At 44.8% G+C, this 17,988-nt stretch overlaps 1 protein-coding gene across 1 annotated transcript in view; it reads right to left on the bottom strand.

Annotated features, from left to right (window-relative positions):
* Positions 1 to 1,932: 1,932 nt before the first annotated feature.
* The window catches only part of LOC135555077 (rho guanine nucleotide exchange factor 18-like), a 33,179-nt gene continuing 17,123 nt past the window's right edge, over positions 1,933 to 17,988 (bottom strand). The window contains exons 10-16 of the mRNA XM_064987447.1: positions 14,136 to 14,206; positions 13,752 to 13,937; positions 12,979 to 13,119; positions 12,482 to 12,603; positions 10,037 to 10,222; positions 9,601 to 9,808; positions 1,933 to 2,366 (exon numbers count right to left, since the gene is read on the bottom strand). Coding sequence (XP_064843519.1) covers positions 2,362 to 2,366; positions 9,601 to 9,808; positions 10,037 to 10,222; positions 12,482 to 12,603; positions 12,979 to 13,119; positions 13,752 to 13,937; positions 14,136 to 14,206 — 919 coding nt within the window. The 3' untranslated portion in view covers positions 1,933 to 2,361. The remainder of the gene's footprint in view (positions 2,367 to 9,600; positions 9,809 to 10,036; positions 10,223 to 12,481; positions 12,604 to 12,978; positions 13,120 to 13,751; positions 13,938 to 14,135; positions 14,207 to 17,988) is intronic.

Below are 17,988 nucleotides of genomic sequence, written 5' to 3'. Positions count from 1 at the left end.
TCTTTTAGTCCTAGGCGCTCTGGTACCGTTGCGGTGCGGTAGCAGAGAGAACAGTCTATGACTAACTGGAGTCTATGACCATTTTTTGGGCCTTCCCCTGACACCGCCTAGTATATAAGTCCTGGATGTCAGGAAGCTTGGCACCAGTGGTGTACTAGGCCGTACACACTACCCTCTGTAGCGCCTTACGGTCAAATGCCGAGCAGCTGTAAAACTTTTTGAGGATCTAGTCAGTGTGGTGTGTGTGTGTGTGTGTAACCTTTATTGAACTAGGCAAGTCAGTTAATAACAAATTCTTATTTACAAAGACGGCCTACCCCAGCCAAACCCGGACGACGCTGGGCCAATTGTACGCCGCCCTATGGGACTCCCAATCACGGCCGGATGTGATTCAGCCTGGATTCGAACCAGGGACTGTAGTGATCCCTCTTGCACTGAGATACAGTGCCTTAGACTGCTGCATCCATGTGTGTGTATTAACTATTTAACTGTATTTGAATGCTTAAAAGGCTGCTAAAATGTGCAGTTTTGGCACACAACACAATGCCACAGATGTCACGGCCAGGTGGCTGCTGCCCTTTATACATAGACTTGAAATCACTGGCAACTTTAATAATGGAACACTTGTCACTTTAATAATGTATACATATTTTGCATTACTCATCTCATCTACTGAATTCTATCCTATTCTCCTGTATCTTATTCTACTGTCACGGCCCCTCTGCATTGCAGGGGCGGTTCCTCCTGCAGGCAGAGAAGGGTCATTAGTGATTGGAGCCACCTGGGCTCAGGGTATTTAAACTGCTTCACTAACCACTCATCTCTCTCTCTCTCTCTCTGCTCCTCCAGGTATGATCCTGTTGTCTTTGTTCCTTTGTAATTTATGTAGTTTTCACTCAGTCATATTCACACGCAGATTCACGCATCCCTGCACTTTACATACACCCAACATTATGATACTTTCACACCTCATTCCTTTTTCTTTGTTTAAAGTTAAAGTTAATAGTTTTTGGTTTATAATAAATAACCTTTTTGATTGGCCTATACTTGTTTGTGTCCCCTCATTTTTGCCACAGGCTATGAGCCGGCCTGTGACACTACTTAGTTTATGACTAAGATACATTGCTCGTCCAAATATTTATATATTCTTAGTTCCATTCCTTTACTTTAGATTTGTGTGTATTGTTGTGAAATTGTTAGATATTACTGCACTGTTAGAGCTAGAAACACAAGCATTTCGTTACACCTGCCATAACATCTGCTAAACACGTGTATGTGACAAATACATTTGATTTCATTTGATCCAGTCGTGTAAGACCACTGGAACTCGGTCTGTGACATGTTTGAGAGGTTGGTGGAGCAGTGGTGGGCAGTGACAGACGTGCTGTCCAACCGGACTGTCACCAAGCTGCATGAGACCAGGACTCTCGAGCTCCCAGAAAACCACTGGTAAATAATGACAGAGATCAAGTATGTCTTGGTAACCCTAAAATGAGCAACCACCGCCATGTCATCTGAAAGGTGTCCCATCACATTCAGGCTCCTGCAAACACATCCCCTCTGCAGAAAGGATAACAGTCCCTCGGAAAACACATGCAGGTAATGTATATTAAAATTAGGCTATATTGTATGTAGGTTAATACAGTGTTGTTAAAATTAGCATATATTGTAGGATAATAGTAGCCAAATGTTGTTTCTGTCATTGTCTTATTGAGAGTATTAGAATAAACAAAACCATTCATTTTTTGCATATTTATGAAAAATCTTTTTGAAGAATAGGATATGCAAAATTGTATAATATTTATTTCAAAATGCCTTTAATATCAAATTTAAATAAATGTTTTAATTTAGAAAATGAAATTAAAGGTTTAACATTTGGCTGCTTCTCAATGAAAACGTCTGTTCCTCGTACGCATGCAATTCACACAGGAGTAGGTTATCAGTGGAACCATGATTTTATTTAGTCAAGTTAATCTGCCAGGGTGCTAAAAAAAGAGTAAAAATGTGCATTTGAATTTACAAAATGTCTGATCAATTTTATTCAAATCGTCAAAGACAATTCTCACACAATACAACAAAATTCTATGTTGATAAATCAAATGCATCAAAACCATAGCTTTAATGAAATGTAGGCCCTATTAAAGCCTCTAAATATAGGTTATCAAGTCACAAAGCCGTTTAAAATGCCGACATCAGCGAATGCAATGCCGAACCTGGGCCGGGATTCATCACCTTGGAATTGACAGCGCCACAAATGCAGCGCCAAAGATTATCCGAAACAGGCATAGTCAGCGGAGCTCCGTGGTGCATGGAATGAATGGAAAGCGCCTCCATCTTTTATTTTCTATAGGTCATGTCATTTTACTCTGTGGGAAAAAAAAAACAGTTAATGAGGGTCGGTTAGTCGGCAGCAAAATTGACAAATGTGCATTCCTTTTGTCTCCATCTTTCAATGTAAACTGTAAATGATTTTGCCTGTAATGTTATTTTAATTGCATGTTCGAACCCCAGGAAGACTAAAATCAAATCAAATCGTATTTGTCTCATGCACCAAATACAATTGATGTATACCTTACTGCCTACTTACAAGCCCTTAACCAGCAATGCAGTTTAAAGAAAATAGAGTTAAGAAAATATTACTAAATAAACTAAAGTAAAAAATGCTTTAAAAAGTAACATTAAAATAACAATAATGAGGCTTTATACTGGGGGTACTGATACCAAGTCAAGGCCTTCCTCTGACACGCCTCGTATTAAGGTCCTGGATGACAGGAATCTTGACGCCAGTGATGTACTGGGCTGTTACACACTACCCTCTGTAGTGCCTTACGGTCAGATGCCTAGCAGTTGCAATACCAGGCAGTGATGCAACCAGTCAACTTTTTGAGGATCTGGGGACCCAATCTTTTCAGTCTCCTGATGGGGAAAGGGAGTTGTACTGCCCTTTTTATGACTTTCTTGGTGTGTTTGGACCATGATAACTTTTGGTGATGTAGACACCAAGGAATTTGAAACTTTTGACCTGCTCCACTACAGCCCATTCGATGTGAACGGTGGCGTGTTCGGTTGCAAAGGGAGGTGTTTAGTCCCAGGTCCTTAGCTTAATGATGAGCTTTGTGGGCACTATGGTGTTGAACGCTAAGCTGTAGTCAATGAATAGCATTCTCACATAAGTGTTCCTTTTGTCCAGGTGGGAAAAGGAAGTGTGGAGTGCGATTGAGTTTGTCATCTGTGGATCTGTTGGGGCGTTATGCAAATTGGAGTGGGTCTAGGGTTTCTGGGATAAGGGTGTTGATGTGAGCCATGACCAGCCTTTCAAAGCACTTCATGGCTACACATGTGAGTGCTACGGGGAAGTAGTCATTTAGGCAGGTTACCTTCACTTTCTTTGGTACAGGGACTATGCTGGTCTGGTTGAAACATAGGTATTAGGTATTACAGACTCGGCCAGCTGGTCTGCACATTTTTATTTCACCTTTATTTAACCAGGTAGGCTAGTTGAGAACAAGTTCTCATTGACACATTGGCCAAGATAAAGCAAAGCAGTTCGACACATACAACAACACAGAGTTACACATGGAATAAACAAACATACAGTCAATAATACAGTAGAAAAGGTCTATATACAGTGTGTGCAAATAAGGTAAGATAAGGGAGGTAAGGCAATAAATAGGCCATGATGGCAAAGTAATTACAATATACCAATTAAACACTGGAGTGATTGATGTGCAGAAGATGAATGTGCAAGTAGAGATACTGGGGTGTAAAGGAGCAAGATAAATAAATAAATACATTAAGGGGATGAGATAGCTGATCTGTAAATAGCCCATCCACCTATGTACAGGTGCAGTGATCTGTGAGCTGTTCTGACAGCTGGTGCTTAAAGCTAGTGAGGGAGAAAAGAGTCTCCAGCTTCAGTGAATTTTGCAGTTCGTTGGCAGCAGAGAACTGGAAGGAAAGGAGATCAAAGGAGGATTTGGCTTTGGGGGTGACCAATGAGATATACCTGCTGGAGCGCGTGCTACCGGTGGTGCTGCTATGGTGACCCGTGTGCTAAGGTAAGGCGGGGCTTTACCTAGCAAAGACTTGTAGATGACCTGGAGCCAGTGGGTTTGGAGACTAGTATGAAGAGAGGGCCAGCCAACGAGAGCGTACAGGTCGCAGTGGTGGGTAGTATATGGGGCGTTGGTGACAAAAAGGATGACACTGTGATAGACCGCATTCCAACTTGTTGAATAGTGTTGGAGGCTATTTTGTAAATGACATCGCCGAAGTCGAGGATCAGTAGGATGGTCAGTTTTACGATGGTATGTTTGGCAGCATGAGTGAAGGATGCTTTGTTACGAAATAGGAAGCCGATTCTAGATTTAATTTTGGATTGGAGATGCTTAATGTGTGTCTGGAAGGAGAATTTACAGTCTAACCAGACACCTAGGTATTTGTAGTTGTCCACATATTCTAAGTCCGAACCGTCCAGAGTAGTGATGCTGGATGGGCGGGCAGCGATCGGTTGAAGAGCATGCATTTAGTTTTACTTGCATTTAAGAGCAGTTGGAGGTCATGGAAGGAGAGTTATGGCATTGAAGCTCGTCTGGAGGTTAGTTAACACAGTGTCCAAGGAAGGGACAGAAGTATACAGAATGGTGTCATCTGTGTAGAGGTGGATCAGAGAATCACCAGCAGCAAGACCGACATCATTGATGTATACAGAGAAGAGAGTTCGCCCAAGAATTGAACCCTGTGGCACCCCCATAGAGACTGCCAGAGGTCCGGACAACAGGCCCTCCGATTTGACACATTGAACTCTATCAGAGAAGTAGTTGGTGAATCAGGCAAGGCAGTCATTTGGGACACCAAAGCTGTTAAGTCTGCCGATAAGAATGTGGTGATTGAGCGTGGCTGAGGTGTACCCATGACCAGCTTTGAAACCAGATTGCAAAGCGGAGAAGGTACAGTGGGATTTGAAATGGTCAGTAATCTGTTTGTTAACTTGGCTTTCGAAGACCTTAGATAGGCAGAGTAGGATAGATATAGTTCTGTAGCAGTTTGGGTCTAGAGTGTCTCCCCCTTTGAAGAGGGAGATGATCGCGGCAGATTTGCAATCTTTAGGATTCTCAGACGATACGAAAGAGAGGTTGAACAGGCTAGTAATTGGGGTTGCAACAATTTCGGCAGATAATTTTACAAAGAGAGGGTCCAGATAGTCTGTCCCGGCTGATTTGTAGGGGTCCAGATTTTGCAGCTCTTTCAGAACATCAGCTATCTGGATTTGGGTGAAGGAGAAATGGGGGAGGCTTGGGCGAGTTGCTGTGGGGGGTGCAGGGCAGTTGACCGGGGTAGGGGTAGCCAGGTGGAAAGCATGGCCAGCTGTAGAAAAATGCTTTTTGAAATTCTCAATTATGGTGGATTGATCAGTGGTGACAGTGTTTCCTAGCCTCAGTGCAGTGGCCATCTGGGAGGAGGTGCTCTTATTCTCCTTGGACTTTACAGTGTCCCAGAACTTTTTTGAGTTTGTGCTACAAGATGCAAATTTCTGGATGAAAATGCTAGCCTTAGCTTTCCTAACTGCCTGTGTATATTGGTTCCTAACTTCCCTGAAAAGTTGCATATCAAGGGGGCTATTCGATGCTAATGCAGTACGCTACTGGAAGTTTTTCTGCTGGTCAAGGGCAGTCAGGCCTGGAGTGAACCAAGGTCTATATCTGTTCCTGGTTCTACATTTTTTGAACGGGGCATGCTTGTTTAAGATTGTGAGGAAGGCACTTTTAAAGAATAACCAGGCATCCTCTACTGACGGGATGAGGTCAATATCCTTCCAAGTTACCCGGGCCAGGTCGATGAGAAAGGACATGCTCTTTGAGTACACGTCCTGGTAATCTGTCTGGCCCCGCGGCCTTGTGAATGTTGACATGTTTAAAGGTCTTGCTCACATCAGATATGGAGAGCGTGATCACGAAGTCATCCAGAACAGCTGGTGCTCTCATGCATGCTTCAGTGTTGCTTTCCTCGAAGCGAGCATAAAAGGCATTTAGCCCGTCTGTTACGTTCATGTCACTTGGCAGCTCGCGGCTGGGTTTCCTCCTTGTAGTCCGCAATAGTTTGCAAGCCCAGCCACATCCGACGAGTGTCAGAGCCGGTGTGGTAGGACTCAATCTTAGCCCTGTATTGACGCTTTGCCTGTTGGTTGATTGTTTGTCTGAGGGCATAGCGGGATTTCTTGTAAGTGTCCAGATTAGTGTCCCGCTTCTTGAAACGCCAGCTGTAACCTTTAGCTCAGAGCGGATGTTGCAATCCATGGCTTCTGGTTGGGATATGTACAGTCTCTGTGGGGACAACGACATCGATGCCCTTATTGATGAAGCCGGTGACTGAGGTGGTATACTCCTCAATGCCATTGTATGAATCCTGGAATATATTTCAGTCTGTGCTAGCAAAACCGTCCTGTAGCGTAGCATCCACGTCAACTGACCACTTCCGTATTGAGAAAGTCACTGGTACTTCCTGCTTTAGTTTTTGCTTGTAAGCAAGAATCAGGAGGATAGAATTATGGTCAAATTATTGAACTGGATTGCGAGGGAGAGCTTTGTACGCGTCTCTGTGTGTGGTGTAAAGGTGGTGTAGAGTTTTTTCTCTGGATGTGACATGCTGGTAGAAAGGAGGTAAAACATATTTAAGTTTGCCTGCATTAAAGTCCACGGCCACTAGGAGCGCTGCTTCTGGATGAGCATTTTCTTGTTTGGGAGACAAGTGTTCAGTTAAGACAGACACGCCTCTATAGGTCAATTAGAAAATGGACACACGTCTGTTGACCAATAAGGAGTGGCAGACAGCAAAGTGGCACTGATGACCTCAGACAGAGACAACCTCAATCAGTATTGACTGGGTCATTGTATGTGTGCGGTTTATTCATCAAGTATTTATGTAGGCAACTCAGTTGAAGCAACCTCTGAAGACTATCTAAAACCATACCTTGTTGCTGAACGGAGAGCAACACTATACAACCATTGAACCCAGTCTTGGGTATGATAGCTTTCACACAGACATATCTACTAACACTATAGCTGAAATTACAGCACAACTTCCTTAAGAGTCCTCTTCCCTGAAACTCACACACAATACAACGCATTGTGCTTAACAGTAAAAGAGAAATTGAGAAGGAAAGAGAAAAGGAAGGAGAGAGAAAGACTGCTTTGCCTGTGTGGGTGGCTTCCTGGGTGACTGGGTAGAACTGTACTGAGATATCAGGGTGTGTGTTTCCCTCAGCTGGGCTGCTGCAATTGTTATCACACTGCCTATCAGTAAACAGGCTCAGAGAGCTGGCATGGGTGTGTGTGTCTGGAGGGCAGACAGACCCAAGTCCTTTTTCCTGCACAGTAACATGTTGTTTAGAGCCTCTAGCTCAGGGCCGATGATTTTTCATATAATATTTAGCTGATGCCAGGAAGGTTAGGGAGTACAAGGGGGGTTAGGGAGAAAGGCCAGGGAGGGTAGAGAGAGAGGCAGGGGTTACAGCAACAACAAAAAATACCATCTCAGATTGAATGTCTGCGGGGCCAAGTTAACCTCCCCTTTCATGTAAAAAAAGTATGCTTTTTGGGAAAAGGATAATTGTTATTATGTTTTAATATAAAATGTAACCTGTTTTCTCCACAATTTCGTGGTATCCAATTGGTAATTACAGTCTTGTCTCATTGCTGCAAATCCCGTACAGACTCGGGAGAGGCGAAGGTCGAGAGCCATGTGTCCTCCAAAACACAACCAAGACATAATGCCCACTTAACCCGGAAGCCAGCGGCACCAATGTGTTGGAAGAAGAACCGTGCACCTGGCAACCATACACTGCACCCGGCCCGCCACAAGAGTCACTAGTGCACAATGGGAGGAGGACATCCCTGCCGGCCAAACCCTCCTCTAACCCAGACGACGCTGGGCCAATTGTGCGCCGTCTCATGGGTCTCCCAGCCGTGGCCGGCTTCGACAAAGCCTGGACTCAAACCCAGAATCTCTAGTGACACAGCTAGCACTGTGATGCAGTGCCTTAGACCACTGCACCACTCGGGAGGCCAGACGATAATTTTGTACATGTATTGAACTGCGAGTTTGACCAATTCCAGTCCTCTTGCTTAGGGGTTCCAGGGTCCTCGCCAGGATAATTTCTATGTAGATGGACTTTTGGAAAGGACATTCTACTCCAAATTGTATGAAAATAAAATTATGCCGACATATAATTTCCACCTCCAGAAATTAATCCAATAACATATTGGTAAAAATTATGTTATTTTAACATATTGGACCATACATATAACCTATGCATGGTCTATATCAGGAACTCAGTTGGGGTCTCAACTTACTGCTGAGTAAGAATAGCAGAATACACGAGGTGCAATTTCAAAATTTGGTTGTGCATCAGCAGTTTGCCTCGTGTTATGTCAGTCACTGACAGCCCATGTCAGCAAAAATGTTTAAGATTGTTAAGTTATTTTTTATTTATCCCTTATTTTACCAGGTAAGACACAGGGGTTAACACCCCTACTCTTATGATAAGTGTCATGGGATCTTTAGTGACTACAGAGAGTCAGGACACCCGTTCAACGTCCCAAACCGAAAGAAGGCACCCTATACAGGGCAATGTCCCCAATCACTGCCCTGGGGCATTGGGATATTTTTTGGACCAGAGAAAAGAACACCTCCTACAGGCCCTCCATCACCACTTCCAGCAGCATCTGGTCTCCCATCCAGGGACCGACCAGGACCAATCCTGCTTAGCTTCAAAGGCAAGCCAGCACTGGGATGCAGGGTGGTATGCTGCTATCTAAACTTGCAGTAATCATGGTCGAATGATTACTGCAAGGGGGGCCCCATTGACTTTGTTAGTCACTCTCACTTTGATATCATATTAAAAACTGGGAAAAAATTATACGCCCTATGGCAAAATGTGTAGAATTGCAGGAAATTACCAGTAAAACTGCTAATTATTCTCTCCGCCCCAGAGAAAAATTAGTAGAATTGCATGAAATTAGTTATGAAATCTCTAAATCTTTGATCCACCCATGGCAAAATGTGTCGAATTGCAGCAAACTTTCTTTAAAACTAACATTTACGGACGATGACACAATTCGACTTACGGTGATTCTGATTCTTTGTAGCCCCCAAGAGAGTATAGGGAAGTGTGAACTTCCAAAATGGCAGATCAGGGCCAACCACTCTTTTTAGGTTATAGCTTAGTGAATTTGGTTTTGTTCACTTGGTAGGTCACCAGACAACTACAAAAGCTTTCATTGGGAACCACCATTGAGTTGTAGGGTTGGGCCATGTAAGCCATGTGCAGGTATGGATAGCACAGCGATTCACATGGATCTAGGGTATAAGTGTGTGTATGTGTGTGATTGCGTGTGTGTATACTTGTGATTGTGTGTGTATGCGTTAAGGGCGGCAGGTAGTCTAGTGGTTAGAGCGTTGGGCCAAAAGGTTGCTGAATCGAATCCCCAAGCTGACAAGGTAAAAATCTGTCGTTCTGCCCCACTGTTCTCCGGTAGGCTGGCATTGTAAATAAGTATTCTTAACTGACTTGCCAGGTAAAAGAAAAACATCGCCACCCACCTCGATTGTCTTGCGCCAGGCGTTCCTTCTTCACGTTGAGGGTCGACTCCCTCAGTCTCTCCAGATCCTGTTGGTACATCTCCCTCTGTCTCTCCAGCTCCTCTCTCTTCTCCTCCAGCCTCCTGCACTCCTCCTCTCTCTGCCTCAGACTGTCCTCTGCGGCCTCTGCCTGCAACCGGTGGCGCTCCCGCTCGCTCTCCCAACGAGCCTGGGTAGAAACAAGATTAAACCTGACTGAATGCAGACTGGAATAATACTGCATTAAGTAAAAGTCACAGGGTGAGTTTGAGGTCGTCTTGTTTTGGCGGGAATTATCATGATCGTATTAATGTGGTTCCCTTTTACTAGTATTATGAGATTTAATTATCTACATAGTGCAATTGTAATGAAGACAAACTGGAGGGCGACCATAAATCTAATTTCGACTGTGTCCCACCTGCTCCTGTCGGTGCAGTAATTGCAACTTGTGGAAGCTGGCCAGCTCCTCCCTCTGCAGGGCCAGAATCCTTTGTTTCTCCTGCTCCAGGAGCACGTTGCCACGGTGACAGCCGGGGAAGGAGGCACGCTCAGTGAGGGAGCTGCGCTGCAGCTTGATGTGGCGGTCTTGCTGGGTGATGATGGCCTAAATCAAATCAAAATCAAATCAAATTTATTTGTCACATACACATGGTTAGCAGATGTTAATGCGAGTGTAGCGAAATGCTTGTGCTTCTCGTTCCGACAATGCAGTAATAACCAATGAGTAATCTTACCTAACAATTCCAAAACTACTACCTTATACACACAAATGTAAAGGGATAAAGAATATGTACATAAAGATATATGAATGAGTGATGGTACAGAGCGGCGTAGGCAAGATGCAGTAGATGGTATTGAGTACAGTATTTACATATGACATGAGTAATGTAGGGTATGTAAACAAAGTGGCATAGTTTAAAGTGGCTAGTGATACATGTATTACATAAAGATGCAGTAGATGATATAGAGTACAGTATATACATATGATATGAATAATGTAGGGTATGTAAACATTATATTAAGTAGCATTGTTTGAAGTGGCTAGTGATATATTTTTCCATCAATTTCCATCAATTCCCATTATTAAAGTGGCTGGAGTTGAGTCTGTGTGTTGGCAGCAGCCACTCAATGTTAGTGGTGGCTGTTTAACAGTCTGATGGCATTGAGATAGAAGCTGTTTTTCAGGTCTCTCTGTCCCTGATTTGATGCACCTGTACTGACCTCGCCTTCTGGATGATAGCGGGGTAAACAGGCAGTGGCTTGTTGTCCTTGATGATCTTTATGGCCTTCCTGTGACATCGGGTGGTGTAGGTGTCCTGGAGGGCAGGTAGTTTGCCCCCGGTGATGTGTTGTGCAGACCTCACTACCCTCTGAAGAGCCTTACGGTTGTGGGCGGAACAGTTGCCGTACCAGGCGGTGATACAGCCCGACAGGATGCTCTCGATTGTGCATCTGTAGAAGTTTGTGAGTGCTTTTGGTGACAAGCCGAATTTCTTCAGCCTCCTGAGGTTGAAGAGGTGCTGCTGCGCCTTCTTCACAATGCTGTCTGTGTGGGTGGACCAATTCAGTTTGTCTGTGATGTGTACGCCGAGGAATTTAAAACTTACTACCCTCTCCACTGCTGTCCCATCAATGTGGATAGGGGGGTGCTCCCTCTGCTGTTTCCTGAAGTCCACAATCATCTCCTTAGTTTTGTTGACGTTGAGTGTGAGGTTATTTTCCTGACACCACACTCCGAGGGCCCTCACCTCCTCCCTGTAGGCCGTCTCGTCGTTGCTGGTAATCACTACCACTGTAGTGTCGTCCGCAAACTTGATGATTGAGTTGGAGGCATGCATGGCATCGTCTGTGGACCTATTTGGGCGGTAAGCAAATTGGAGTGGGTCTAGGGTGTCAGGTAGGGTGGAGGTGATATGGTCCTTGACTCGTCTCTCAAAGCACTTCATGATGACGGAAGTAAGTGCTACGGGTCGGTAGTCGTTTAGCTCAGTTACCTTAGCTTTCTTGGGAACAGGAACAATGGTGGCCCTCTTGAAGCATGTGGGAACAGCAGGCTGGGATAAGGATTGATTGAATATGTCCGTAAACACACCAGCCAGCTGGTCTGCGCATGCTCTGAGGGCGCGGCTGGGGATACCATCTGGGCCTGCAGCCTTGTGAGGGTTTGTGCAGAAATTCTTTGGTTGTGCAAACCCACAGTTTCATCAGTTGTCCGGGTGGCTTATCCGACAGCCGGATGTGGAGATCCTGGGCTAAGGTGGTTACACGTGGTCTGTGTGAGGCTGGTTGGACTTACTGCTAAATTCTCTAAAATGACATTGGATGCAGCTTATGGTGAGAAATTAACATTTAATTTACTGGCAACAGCTCTGCTGGACATTCCTGAAGTCAGTATGCCAATTGCACTCTCCCCCAAAACTTGAGACATCTGTGGCATTGTGTTGTGTGACTAAACTGCACATTTTAGAATGGTATTTTATTGTCCCCAGCACAAGGTGCACCTGTGTAATGATCATGCTGTTTAATCAGCTTCTTGATATGCCACACATGTCAGGTGGATGGATTACTCTTTCATTACTAAGTAATGATAGCGTAAAGTAGCTTTTGTTCTGTCCCCATTTGGAATACTGGGTCATCTAATCTATTTAACTGGAAATACTGGTACAGTTCGCTACCTAACTAACAGTTCAGGTTGAGTAGCCCTGAAAAACATTTCTGAACGACCTGGTGTGATGCTCTTACCACTGTTTACTCAACATAAGCTACACTGCTGGCCCTGTTGTGGGGACAGTCTGTCCTTTCAAGACATTTTCTCATCCAATTTCTCTGTGTTTGTTAACGTGAGTGAGTGTGTGTGACCAACCGGTGGCTGCTCCAGGGCCTGGCTGGCCTGAATCTCCTTAAGCTGGGTGTCAGAGCAGGCTCTCTGGCTCCTGTCTCTGGCCTTGTCCCCTCCACTGTAGTTCTTCTTCTTCACACTGCCTTCTAACACACACACACACACACACACACACACACACACACACACACACACACACACACACACACACACACACACACACACACACACACACACACACACACACACACACACACACACACACACACACACAATTAGGGCTGGGACGATACCAGTATTGCAATACTCGTTAGTATCGTGGATAGGAAACGAAACACAAAGCGGACTTAACTTCTTTAAGAAAACAGCCCTAATGTTGGAAACAAACATCCTAATGATGACATCCCAAGTCACATTTAAGCTATAGCACACAATGTTTTCTGGTATTGCATCAGCCCTAATGGGAATACAATGGTGATAGAGCACATGTAGACCAGGGCAGGCAGGTGGAGGGGACTTACTCTTGTTGAGGATGGTGGGGCTGCTGTCGTAGCCCTCGAAGGTGTCTGCTCTCCTGGGCATAGCCCCGGACCCTAACCCCTCCTCTGGACGTGGCGCTAGCTCTGTCACACCAGACAACAACAGGTTCTGAAGGTTCTCCACTGGAGAGCGCGAGCGAGATGGAGGCAGGTAGAAAGAAATATTAATAATAATGTGTTAAGAAAGAACAAGAGTAGTGAGGATGGAGCTAACCCTACTATTTTTTACAGTTGCAATCCATATTTTTGTTTTTGTTGGAGGGGGTGCCTGTTTTGCATGTTATTTTGGCATTAATACGTGTCACATATCAGTTTGCAAACAACGTACATTTTTGGGGGGGTTAATACAGCTGCACAAATGCTCCCAAAATGCAGGTGTTTCAGCCTAGCTCAGTGCTTTCTGTGGTGATGGGGCAAGCAGTGGAAAATACGGAGCGTAGGGGTTGGTAATGTCCTCTAGTTGTGCTATGATTGGCTCAGTGTTCTGTCACTCATGGGGATACTACGTCACCGACAAATCTAAGGGTAGAGCTCGAAAATTCAAGCACCTTGGGTCCTGCCATAGAGTTACATTAGAAGTGCCCAAACACGAAGTACGTAACACAAACTGTACGTAACACAAACTAATCTAATCAGTCTGAATGATTTGGGAATTACATTAATAATTTGTTGTCTTGTGTTGGATCAAAAACCTATACACTATAACAAAAGCCAGTGTATTGTATTCTGTACTGCATGTGTTGTGTCTGTTGTACCTTCAGTGATGGCTCCCTTGAGCAGCGTCTCCCCCTGGTGGAGGTCTGAGGCGTCACCACGCAGCAGTAGATGGGAGCGTGAGGCGATATCCTCAAGACCAGCCACGGACTCTGCCATGTCTGCAAACAGCTGCAGCTTCTCTGTCAGACCTGCCACGATCTGGCCATCCTTCTGGCTCAGACTATCTGGGAGAGGAGAGAGGGACATAAGAATAGAGTTCTCAATGATCAGATTCTCCCAAATAAATGGAATACAAGGAAGAGAAACATTGAGCAAATGTGAATGTTGTTGACTGGTGCATGAGCAAAGCCTTATGGCCTAGCATCGACATTACACTACTTTACAAAGATAGGTGGTCTGTCTGTCGTTCTGTCATTAGTTACCTTGGAACTCTTTGAATTTGGCGGCTCGAGCCTTCTCCTCCTCACTGAAGAGCCTCTCTGTGTGTCGACAACTAAGAGAGAGAGAGAAGAGAGAGGAGAGTGAAGGAGAATAGAGAGGAAAGGATAGTTAGCAAAAGAAAGAGCGAGGAAGAGTGACAGCAAGAGGGAGCGAGAGAGAATGAAAAAGAGGAGCAAGACACAGACATACACTGAGAGTAAAAAATATTAGGAACACCTTTCTAATATTGAGTATCCCTTTGCCCACAGAACAGCCTCAATTCGTTGGAGCATGGACTACAAATTGCTGAAAGTGTTCCACATGGATGATGGCCCATGGTGACTCCAATGCCTCCCACAGTTGTGTCAAGTTAGCTGGATGTCCTTTGGGTGGGGGATCCTTCTTGATACTCACAGGAAAATGTTGAGTGTGAAAAACCCAGCAGCGTTGCAGTTCTTGACACAAACCGGTGTGCCTGGCACCTACTACAATGTTCAAATGCATTTACAGTTGAAGTCGGAAGTTTACATACACCAAATACATTTAAATTCAGTTTTTCACAATTCCTGACATTTAATCCTAGTAAAAAGTCCCTGTCTTAGGTCAGTTAGGATCACCACTTAATTTTAAGAATGCGAAATGTCAGTATAATAGTAGAGAGAATTATTTATTTCAGCTTTATTTCTTTCATCACATTCCCAGTGGGTCAGAAGTTTACATACACACAATTTGTATTTGGTAGCATTGCCTTTAAATTGTATAACTTGGGTCAAACGTTTTAGGTAGCCTTTGGTTGAATTTTGGCCCATTACTCCTGACAGAGCTGGTGGACTTGAGTCAGGTTTGTAGGCCTCCTTGCTCGCACACGCTTTTCAGTTCTGCCCACAAATTTTCTTTTGGATTGAGGTCAGGTCTTTGTGATGGCCACTCCAATACCTTGACTTTGTTGTCCTTAAGCCATTTTGCCACAACTTTGGAAGTATGCTTGGGGTCTTTGTCCATTTGGAAGACCCATTTGCGACCAAGATTTAACTTCCTGACTGATGTCTTGAGATGTTGCTTCAACATATCCACATAAATTTTCTGCCTCATGATGCCATCTATTTTGTGAAGTGCACCAGTCCCTCATGCAGCAAAGCACACCCACAACATGATGTTGCCACCCCCGTGCTTCACGGTTGGGATGGTGATCTTCGGCTAGCAAGCCTCCCCCTTTTTCCTCCAAACATAATGATGGTCATTATGGCCAAACAGTTCTATTTTTGTTTCATCAGACCAGAGGACATTTCTCCTAAAAGTACGATCTTTGTCCCCATGCGCAGTTGCAAACCGTAGACCGGCTTTTGTTATGGCCGCTGGTTATGTCAATATAGGACTCGTTTTACTGTGGATATAGATACTTTTGTACCTGTTTCCTCCAGCATCTTCACAAGGTCCCTTGCTGTTGTTCCAGGATTGATTTGCACTTTTCGCACCAAAGAACGTTCATCTCTAGGAGACAGAACGTGTCTCCTTCCTGAGCGGTATGACGGCTGCGTGGTCCCATGGTGTTTATACTTGCGTACTATTGTTTGTACAGATGAACGTGGTACCTTCATGCTCCCAAGGATGAAAGAGACTTGTGGAGGTCTACAATTCTTTTTCTGAAGTTTTGGCTCATGTATTTAGATTTTCCCATGATGTCAAGCAAAGAGGAACTACGTTTGAAGGTAGGCCTTGAAATACATCCACAGGTACACCTCCAATTGACTCGAATTATGCCATTTAGCCTATCAGAAGCTCCTAAAGCCATGACATAATTCTCTGGAATTTTCCAAGCTGTTTAAAGGCACAGTCAACTTAGTGTATGTAACTTCTGACCCACTGGAGTTGTGATATAAGTGAAATAATCTGTCTTTAAACAATTGTTGGAAAAATTACTTGTGTCATGCACAAAGTAGATGTCCTAGCCGACTTGCCAAAACTATAGTTTGTTAACAAGAAATTTGTGGAGTGGTTGAAAAACGAGTTTTAATGACTCTGTACTGTACATGTTTCAAGCAGACCCCCATCCCTGTGCCCAAGAAAGCGAAGGGGACCTGCCTAAATGACTAACGCCCCATAGCACTCATATCGTTAACCATGAAGTGCTTTGAAATGCTGGTCATGGCTCACATCAACACCATAATCCCGGAAACCCTAGACCCACTCCAATTTGCATACCACCCCAACAGATACACAGATGACACAATCTGAATATCACTCCACACTGCTTTTTGCCACCTGGACAAAAGGAACACCTATGGGAGAATTCTGTTCATTGACTACAGCTCAGTATTCAACGCCATAGTACCCACAAATCTCGTCACTAAGCTAAGGACCCTGAGACTAAACACCGCCCTCTGAACACCCCTCAATGGTGTGTGCTTAGTCCCATCCTGTACTCCCTGTTTACCCACGACTGCGTAGCCAAGCACTACTCCAACACCATCATTAAGTTTTCTGACGACACAACAGTGGTAGGCCTGATTACCGACAATGATGAGAAAGCCTATAGGGAGGAGGTCAGAGACCTGGCAGTGTGGTTTCAGGACAACAATCTCTCCCTTATCATAAGCAAGACAATGGAGCTGCATTGTTGGTAAGGTCTAAAGCGGTTTTATTCGGTGCAAGTGACAAAATTTGATATGATCCTGATGTCAATGGCCACTGACACGCTGGAGAAGTGTGCTCTTAACCATCTGAATCCCTGTTTAAACTGTGCTGGGCAGACGGCAGACACTGGTGTCAAATTCGAACGGTTCGAATGGTGGGGTTATTGAATTTAAAAAATATATATGTACCCCCTTTTTCTCCCCAATTTCGTGGTATCCAATTATTAGTAGCTACTATCTTGTCTCATCGCTACAACTCCCGTACGGGCTCGGGAGAGACGAAGGTCGAAAGTCATGCATCCTCCGAAACACAACCCAACCAAGCCGCACTGCTTCTTCACACAGCGTGCATCCAACCCGGAAGCCAGCCGCACCAATGTGTCGGAGGAAACACCGTGCACCTGGCGACCTTGGTTGGCGTGCACTGCGGCCCACCACAGGAGTCTCTGGTGCGGGATGAGACAATCCCTACCGGCCAAACCCTCCCTAACCCGGCCAATTGTGCGTCACCCCACGGACCTCCCGGTCGCGGCCGGTTGCAACAGAGCCTGGGCGCGAACCCAGAGTCTCTGGCAGCACAGCTAGCGCTGCAGTACAGCGCCCTTAACCACTGCGCCACCCGGGAGGACCACACAATTGAGAGAGATACTCTGAAGAGCTCCTGGGGCCCATTGTCATGCCAGTCATCCACTGCCATCACCTCATGTTTCAGCTTAATAACGCACAGACCAGTGTCGTAAGGATCTGTACACAATTTTTGGCAGCTGAAAATGTCCCAGTTCTTCCATGGCCTGCATACTCACCAGACATGTCACTCATTGAGCACGTTTGAGATGCTCTGGATTGACGTGTTTGACAGTGTTTTTCAGTTCCCGCCAACATCCAGCAACTGAAGAGGAGTGGGACAAAATTCCACAGGCCACAATCAACAGTCTGATCAACTCTGCAAAGGAGATGTGTCTCGCTGCATGAGGCAGAAATGGTGGTCACACCAGATACTGACTGGTTTTCTGATCTGTGACCAACAGATAAGTATCTGTATTCCCAGTCATGTGAAATCCATAGATTATGGCCTAATGAATTTATTTCAATTGGCAGATTTCCTTATATGAACTGTAACTCAGTACAATCTTTGAAATTGTTGCACGTTGCATTTATTTTTTCTGTTCAGTATAATCCCCTTTTCACACAACTCTGCCAACCTGATCCGAACCGTACTGAC

The sequence above is a fragment of the Oncorhynchus masou genome, chromosome 15 (genome assembly GCF_036934945.1).
Source record: "Oncorhynchus masou masou isolate Uvic2021 chromosome 15, UVic_Omas_1.1, whole genome shotgun sequence".
In the NCBI taxonomy this organism is placed as follows: Eukaryota; Metazoa; Chordata; class Actinopteri; order Salmoniformes; family Salmonidae; genus Oncorhynchus; species Oncorhynchus masou.
Note: the sequence above shows the minus strand (reverse complement) of the source record. Positions and strands in the feature narration are given on the sequence as shown.